The sequence below is a fragment of the Abrus precatorius genome, unplaced genomic scaffold, assembly GCF_003935025.1.
Source record: "Abrus precatorius isolate BTA unplaced genomic scaffold, Abrus_2018 Scaffold3, whole genome shotgun sequence".
NCBI lineage: Eukaryota > Viridiplantae > Streptophyta > Magnoliopsida > Fabales > Fabaceae > Abrus > Abrus precatorius.
In genome coordinates, this window is record NW_020874373.1 from 19,121,596 (window position 1) to 19,130,233 (window position 8,638).

General features: G+C 32.7%; 2 protein-coding genes across 2 annotated transcripts; both read left to right on the forward strand.

Moving 5' to 3' along the window:
• The first annotated feature begins 558 nt into the window (after positions 1–558).
• LOC113863605 (triacylglycerol lipase 2) lies at positions 559–5,277 on the forward strand. The gene is made up of 9 exons (XM_027497243.1): positions 559–735; positions 847–960; positions 3,189–3,329; positions 3,584–3,694; positions 3,852–3,995; positions 4,112–4,152; positions 4,529–4,608; positions 4,754–4,849; positions 4,949–5,277. Exons 1-9 carry the CDS (start codon positions 559–561, stop codon positions 5,275–5,277), a joined length of 1,233 nt encoding a protein of 410 aa, XP_027353044.1.
• A 1,765-nt stretch (positions 5,278–7,042) lies between these two features.
• On the forward strand, positions 7,043–7,838 carry LOC113863608 (mavicyanin-like). The gene is made up of 2 exons (XM_027497251.1): positions 7,043–7,232; positions 7,483–7,838. The coding sequence occupies exons 1-2, from the start codon at positions 7,070–7,072 to the stop codon at positions 7,803–7,805; spliced, it is 486 nt and encodes a 161-aa protein (XP_027353052.1). The 5' UTR covers positions 7,043–7,069; the 3' UTR covers positions 7,806–7,838.
• Positions 7,839–8,638: the final 800 nt, after the last annotated feature.

Genomic DNA, 8,638 nt, shown 5'->3' on the forward strand with positions numbered 1-8,638 from the left:
GAGGCTGCTTATCGTGCAGAGAATAGGGGAAATGATTTTTGTATTGATGACACTTTAGATGTTCTTTTTTATATTTTTAATATATATAATAAAAATATTTATACACATAATACATATAATATTAATTTTTAGATCAAATGGGGTGCCATCCAGATTCCACACTGGCTAAGTTATCTAACCTAGAGGGACTTGGCACCCCAAGACCAGAAGCCCAACTAGTGAACACTACAGGGATACATATCAGAAATCAGGGCATCAATTTGTTGAACTGATTGAGACCCTTTTCCATTCCCACAAGAAAGATGATCTAAATTTGGTGGGCCCCACACATCGTGAAAGACCCTCTTACTTTGGTCCGTTAAGCAAAAAAAGAGAGGAAAAAAAGGAATCAAACTAACTCGGTTTCCCATCCTGCGATGTCCATCTTTTTCAGTTTCATTTCACTTTCTTCACCTTTCTTATACCATCCTATATATACATTACAAACCCCTTAATCCCACACCTTCTATATATATATACACACATACCCACATAGATAGCTAGACCAATATTACCAATATGGCTCTTGTAATGCATTTTGCTGCTTTGACCCTCTATCTCTTAGTCTCAGCAATTGTGTCTCATGAAGCACACGCTTCAAGCCGTGGCTCCTTTGGCAAAATCGTCAACCCTGCAATGTATGGTATATGTGCCTCTTCTGTCATTATTTACGGGTACAAGTGTGAGGAACATGAGGTAATTAATTAAGAGCTTCAAAAATGTACACAAACAAAAACTGATTTTTACAGTGTTTTGAGAATGATTTAGAGTGATGATATGTTTGTAATCTGTTTAAATCATTTTCAGGTTACAACCAAAGATGGGTACATTCTGAGTCTGCAAAGGATCCCACAAGGTCGAGGTGAAGTTGGTGGGAATGGGAGGAAGCAACCAGTGATAATACAGCATGGAGTACTTGTGGTAAGTGAAATGCAATGCATGCACCCATCTCAATTCACACTTTCAGTTCCCCTTTTTCATTGCCAAGAAGATTACACAGTCCCTTTTTAATGGCTTACACAGTTCAATTAAGTTATTTATCTAAGTACGCACCTAATCTTGTATTAGAGATGCAAATTAAAGTAAAAACAATCGTGTCTCTTTCTCTAACAATTCTTTGGAATAATAGTTGGTTTAATGTAGAATCAGTCTTGATAACTAATGGTTGTTGGTAGCAATCCTCAAACACGTAAAAATGAAAATAATAATTAATTACTTCTTAACAAACATACATTAAACTTTTTTAAAAGAAAATTAAACACACATTTACTATTTTAGTGTTTAATCTTGTCTCTCATTCTTTGTATAGAGAGTTAAATTTCAAGATAAAGTGAGTTTATACAATCTCCATATTTTTAAGTTCAACTTCTATATATTAAAAAAGGATTAAAAATGTAATATGGAATAGCTTATGTGTCTATATTTAATATTTTAAATTTTTGGAATTGTTCGAAAGGTAGCTTCTTAGAAGAAGAGCAAAAATATCTACCCACCTGAAAATATCCTAATTGTACTTTTGAGGGATAGCGTGTTTTTTTAATTTTTTTTCAAATAAAGGTTTGTTTCACTTCCATTTTTCCTCTCATCTTTTTTCATAGAAGTAATAAGTATAAAAAGGGTATAAATTTGAAGTAATAGATGCATCGTAATTCATGATTGAGTGTGAACCTAACTATAAAGGTGACAAAAAGGGTGAAGTTCCGCGTCTGTCACATTATGGCACTAAAATAGTATCTAAATGGGAAGTATAGAAATGCTTTCTTCTTGTTATTTTAGTCAAAAGGTGACAGATTAGTGATCGATGCTCCTGTGGCCATGTGTCTAGTTGCTTAAGACATAATAAGTTACACTTTGTTAAGCAAATGACGTTATAATTAAGCTAGCGAAAGGTACATGAAAAGCAATCATCACCAGAGATAATTTAGGAAAAGGGTGTTTTGTATATATGATCCTCTAAATATCAATCTCATGTTTCTATAATAGTATATAAATGCTTTACATTACTTGCTAAGGTCAACTGAATAAATGAATCAGCTTTATAGTATTAAATTCTAATCTAAAGCCTTATAATAAACCAATTTTAATCTTTAGTAAAAGCAATCAGACCAACATTGCGTTGATTTACTCGAGTCAACATCACTAAACTTTTTGACCCAGTGAGTGTGATCCAGCACACTATATGCAACAGCAATTATCCCCTTCAGATGGCTTTCAAGTTAATGTTTCCTGCGATATTCATGCTTCATTATGACTTTTAAAAGGATTTTCATGTTTTTCTTTCTTCCTTTTGTGTTACTTTTTGGTTATACACTCACAATCATCGTGACTTCAAGTTGACGAAAAAGTGTATGGTAACATTAGGAACCTCAAATTTTCAAATGTGAGAAAACCCTAATCCTTAAAATTAATTTTTTATTTAACAAAATATATTAGAAAACATAATTTAGTCATTGTCAGCCCTTAAATGATTACTGCACTAAGCCACTAATTCTGGTTATTTAATCAACCTCTAGAAAGTCTAGACCCATATATAACAAAAGCATTCGCAAAACGTGTGAGATCCATACATTTTTTCTATATTCCTACTAATTCTCTTATGAAGAAAATAATAAATACTTACATTTTTAAAATATTAACTATATTTTATTTTTAATTTGATATTTTTAATAAAGTATTGTAAGAAACCAAATTTGGCCCGTGCATAACCGTAATGAATAATATTATATCTTCTAATCTTGTCTTATTAAATCTCTTTACATTTAAAAAACATACAATTGTATTTAATATTTTTTTTCACTTAATAGGAAAATATTTAAAATATATGATCAGGATATATGTACTAGTGGCTTGGAACACGTTAAATGGTGCCGCCCAAGTTCTGAAACTTTGAAGAATCACATCTGCCATCACCAGAAAAAAGAACTTGTTTTGTAATTCCAATTATAATTTTCATGATAAATTGGTGACACATATTTACCACGTACACAAGATAGCTAAAAGCAAGCTTGAAAAATTTAAGAACCCGAAAATCTATGCACCGTCTGAAGCAAAACGGTAGGAACCCCCACTGATTGCAAATGTCATACACACACTTTGATTATGATGCAGCTCTGCCACATTATTTGTGCTGAAGAAAACACTATTTGCAGGATGGTATGACATGGCTTCTGAACCCACCAGAGCAAGATCTACCCTTGATTTTAGCTGATAATGGCTTTGACGTGTGGATTGCTAACACCAGAGGAACCAGATATAGCCGCCGACATACTTCATTGGACCCTTCTAGCCCGGTTCGTTTTTCATTTCTTCTTTTTCAGCTTTATATTTTAGAATCTCGAGTAAGGTGATATGATTTTATATCATGTTAGACTAAAATTATATAATGTTATTAAATTTTAACTAATGGGTCTTATAATTAATCATGATAAATTTTTATTTGATACAAGTTTTTTCAGTATAATCATATATATCACGTTACTGAATAATCCATATCAGATTTAAATTTATGTTTTTCTAAATTAACATTTCTGTGTAAATGTGGCAGGCCTTTTGGAATTGGTCTTGGGATGAACTTGTTTCCTATGATCTACCTGCCGGGTTTGATTACGTGTTCAGCCAAACGGGGCACAAGATTAATTACATTGGCCATTCTCTGGTATTGCGTTACGTCCTTTATTACATCCTTTTATTTTCTTTAAGTATTCTTGGAATTGAGTTATTTTGAGCAATTATACTAACAATAATAATATCTGGGAAATTTAAATAAACTTTAGTGTGTTATTCCTCTGAAAGTGGAAGACCATGTTTGGCAGGGAACTTTGATAGCTTTGGCGTCCTTCTCAGAAGGGGAATTGGTTAATCAGGTGAAATCAGCAGCTTTGTTGAGCCCAATTGCCTATTTAAGCCACATGACCACCGCACTTGGTGTCGTTGCGGCCAAGTCCTTTGTTGGGGAGGTACGTGTTACTTGTAAAATTGCCTCTTGTTACTACAAAATCATGTGTATACATCATACAGACAAAGAAGCAGACGCATTTGCTGACTCGGGAAAAATCTTTTTCTTGCCAAACAGATCACTACCCTATTTGGTCTGGCAGAATTTAATCCAAAAGGGTAAGAATTCTTACATTGAACTCACAATATAACAAGCTATCTCCTCATACTCTTTTGCTCTTCGTTTACATGGCTCATTTTAAGTATTTAAAATTAGAAGAATTTTTATATCTAAAATATCTATTACACTTGCATATTTTTATACAATAAATGTTTTTTTTTACTATTATTTATAACTTATTTTAAGGACAAAACATGTGTTGTTATTTAAATGTTATTGTTGTTGTTGAAAATTAGAGTTTTATTTTAGGAAAAATTTAATTTTGATTATTAATTGGACCGCCTGAAGAACTTTACCTAAGTTTTATTCTACTCTTAAACCCCCATTACCATTCTATCTGCAAGTTAATGCTCTCTCAACAACTACATTGCATAGGTTACCTGTTGATGCCTTTCTCAAGTCTCTCTGTGCTCACCCTGGGATAGACTGCTACGATTTGATGGCTGCACTAACTGGTCTAAGTCTTTTCCCAAACTCTATGACTTGTTAACGATTTGAATTTTAGCATTTATATATGGGACACATTTTTTATAGAAATAAATCAACCTATCCAAGTTTTGTAACTATATAAGTGGTTGAAATGTGATGTCCTATTTTCAGGTAAAAATTGCTGCCTCAATTCTTCAACTGTTGATCTATTCTTGATGAATGAACCTCAGTCAACATCAACAAAGAACATGGTGCACTTGGCTCAGAGTAAGATTTTCCCATCTAGCAACTTAACTAGGTACTACTGTATCACATTTAATTACTATTAAAATTAACCAAGAAAATATTACATGGTGCACTTTGCAGTTGTTAGAAATGGGGTCTTGACAAAATTCAATTACGTTATACCAGACTATAATATTAAGCATTATGGAGAAATATTCCCTCCAATCTATAACCTTTCCAATATTCCCCGTGATCTCCCTCTCTTCATTAGCTACGGGGGTGCAGATGCTCTTTCAGATGTTCGTGATGTTGAGAATTTACTTGATATACTCAAGTTCCATGATGAGGATAAGCGTAGTGTTCAGTTCATCAAGGACTATGCTCATGCTGACTACATTATGGGCTTCAATGCCAAGGACTTAGTGTATAATGCTGTTATTTCATTTTTCAATCATCAAGTTAACACCTGAAAGAAGCCAACTACATCTTACAAAGAATCAACATGTAAGAAACAAATAGACTTGTAATAGCTATCACAGAGATAATGAAGAATTAAGTAAATGGCCAATTATACAAGTAATGATGTATCACTACCAGTCATTTGTTTTTGCACTGTATTGCATTGCAATGGTGAGGCTACTAGCATGAAATCAACTGGATAAGACTTCTCAAAAGAATTAAAAACTAAACTGTTTCCAAAGTTTGAAGAAGCATCCCAGATGCATATTTATTACTGACGCAACTAGAACCAAATATATGCATGTTCCAATCAATGATGGAAAGCTCACCGTTCAAATATTTCAGATGAAATACAGACATTCAAGTTTTCAGAACTGCAACTTTTTCAAATTAGTTTTTTCTTGTTCATTATATTTACAAAGCTTTTCTTAATCAAATCCATCTGCTTGGACAGACGTATGGTTATATATGCCTTAAAGATAAGGACCCTTCCAAGATCCAACTTTTCTATATCTACGTTCAAACAGCTAGTACTGATTATGGCTATTTATAATTCAAATTGGCTGCACTACGATGATATAATTTAGATATCCTTGTTGTGAAATGCTAATTGAAAGAGCTACCCGAAAGTACTCTAAAAAGGTTTAAAAGCTCTAGATATCCTTGTTGTGACATAAATTCCTTTTAATTTATTACTGGTCTTCTCCTATTCTACAAAGGTTTAAAAGCTTCTCTAAGCTTGCCCCTTTAGTCTGTGCCCGAAAGTACTATATCAAAAAAATAAACAGATGAACAATAATAGATCTTATACTTAATTGAATAAATCTCATTCTAAAATACTATGATTGCCTAAAAGAAACACATGAAAACATTTTATATCTAGAATTTCTTCAGTAAGATGGATTGAAGAAAATATGACTCTACTTGTTTAAAGTTAGAAAATCAATTATTGCACTTTTAATTAAAAAATATAAGTTTCAAATGTATATAATTCACACTAATTTAACAACACTTCTCCATCATATCAATATTTCAAAATCAATTTCATCACAATCTATTCCATCCAACTTTAAACTAAATAGCACTAATATTGACACTTGAAGCCCTTTATTTGGCATGTTGGATTGTTAACAATTTTCCACATTCTAAGGACATGCAGATTCAGTTGCTGTATTTCTTTTCCTTTTCCATTTTTTTCCCTACATCTCGATGAAAATCAGGTAAGTAATTTATTTATCTGATTCCACCAATGTACTCATCACTAAGGTTTAAGAACAGCTGCCACTAGCCATAAACCTATTTGATTCTAGCCTTCTAGATGTATCTATCTTTTGATTTCTTCTTCTTCTTTTTTCCCCCCTTTTTGGGCCATTATCTGTCATGCGAATTAAAATTTGAGCTTCCAGACCAGCCATCCCCTTAGATGATTCGTGCAAACTTTGTTTGAACGTAAAGCTTTAACAACTGTTATACCCACCAAGTTTACTTGGCGGCCAATCCAAACACTTGAAAAAGAAGACACAACACAAAAATGTACCTTTTGTTTAACCCATTGAATGAAGCATTCTTTATATTTTCTAACATGTTACAACAACTCAGATTTAATATTATTTTCAACATATTTAAGATACGAAATAACCTGTTATTTTCAATATAAACAAGTTAAAATTGGGGTATTGGGGCATAGGACGTTCACTGATTATGAGTATATATAGTAATGAATTATAACGATGCTCAGACATAACCAAGATAACATAACCCAAAAAATTAGAAAGCAGAGGCAGAGAGCCAAAAGAGAGAGAGATGGGGTGCAAGATCACAATTTTCATGGCATTGAGTGTTGCTTTGATCATAAAAGTTGTCATGGCAGAACAACATGTTGTTGGTGGAAGCCAAGGTTGGGATGAATCCACAGATTTTAACTCTTGGGTTTCAGGCCAAAGATTTAAGGTTGGCGATCAACTTGGTATGTTTCTTATTCTTACCCATATTTACTAGAACACTCAAATAAAATTAAAAATAACAAAAATCCCTTGAATGAATTGGAAATTTTTTTCTTCAAAATTGTTGATTAACAAGATCCTATTCTCTTGGCAGAGTGAACCACTCAATTAAAAAAAATATCCCTTAAATGAAATGGAATTTTTTTGGACAAAGTTGTTATGAATTTGATTAATAAGATCAATAACTGTTTTCTTTTCCTTTGGAATTGGCAGTTTTCAAGTACTCTTCAGGATTGCATAGTGTGGTTGAATTAGGCAACGAGAGTGACTACAAGAATTGTGGCCTTGGCAATGCAGTGAACTCTATGAGTAGTGGCAATGATGTTGTAAAACTGAACAAACCTGGTACACGTTACTTTGCATGTGGAACCTTGGGTCATTGTAGTCAAGGCATGAAGGTGAAGATTAAAACGGTGTCTGGGAATGCACCCTCTTCCCCTTCATCTTCGTCATCATCTTCTTCATTCTCACAAGGCTTAATCACTGTTGCACTCTTTGTTTCATTGTTGATTGCCTCTCTCCTTCCCCAGTTTTGATTGATGGATAAGTTGGGTTTGCTTGTGTTTCCAGCGTGGACTTGTTGGCCTTGGATTTCGTTGTGTTTGTTGAAATAATAGTTAAATAACATTGGTCATGGGATGTTATTCTTTTCATCATCCTTGAATTTTTGCAAGTATAATAGCAATTCCTTCATAATGTGTCCTTGTGTCATCTTGTTTTTGTTTAAGGAAAATTAAATGTTTTATCTTAGAAACATGAAAGATATATACAGTTTCTTGTATTATTTTAATGTAATAATAATCCAGAATTGATTAGTAATAAGCATGTGTCTTAAGTTTAAATCACCATAGTGTAAGCATGTGTATTTTTGACTAAAATGGTTAGAAATTTATGAAAGACTTGCTGACCAAATTTGATAGGTTTAGAAACAAGACATTTTGACTATTTCTTATTGGCTACCCGAAATATTTTATCTAAGACTTAAACTTTATTGTTTATAATTTTATGAATAAAAGGAAATAAAATTTTAGTGTGGGAAATACAATATGATGCATCTATATATGTGTATTAGATCCTAAATTTGATGCAAAAACAAAATCCTAACCTCCATTAAAGACAAACATTCAGCCCTGCCTTTATACACCAATTAAGATCTTGTTTTCATTCAGTTCTATATCATAAATAGACCAAATTTAGAGAGTAAAATCAAGTTACGATAAATAATCACGCGGAGAGATAGAGTTGGAGTAGAAAGAAAAGGGTATGTTCAGAAAAACAAGTCAAGAATCTTAAGATAGGAGGACTCTTAAATGCTAGAGTTCCATGGAAGCTTGAGATACCAGGTCTTCATATTAGGTTTTTTGTTCTT

Excerpts from the sequence above, each read along its gene's own strand:
- LOC113863605 (XM_027497243.1), top strand. The coding sequence starts at position 559 with ATGGCTCTTGTAATGCATTTTGCTGCTTTGACCCTCTATCTCTTAGTC. Across the intron at positions 3,330-3,583 it reads CATTGGACCCTTCTAGCCCG|GCCTTTTGGAATTGGTCTTG; the intron begins GTTCGTTTTTCA and ends TAAATGTGGCAG. Across the intron at positions 3,695-3,851 it reads ATTACATTGGCCATTCTCTG|GGAACTTTGATAGCTTTGGC; the intron begins GTATTGCGTTAC and ends CATGTTTGGCAG.
- LOC113863608 (XM_027497251.1), top strand. The coding sequence starts at position 7,070 with ATGGGGTGCAAGATCACAATTTTCATGGCATTGAGTGTTGCTTTGATC. Across the intron at positions 7,233-7,482 it reads TAAGGTTGGCGATCAACTTG|TTTTCAAGTACTCTTCAGGA; the intron begins GTATGTTTCTTA and ends TGGAATTGGCAG.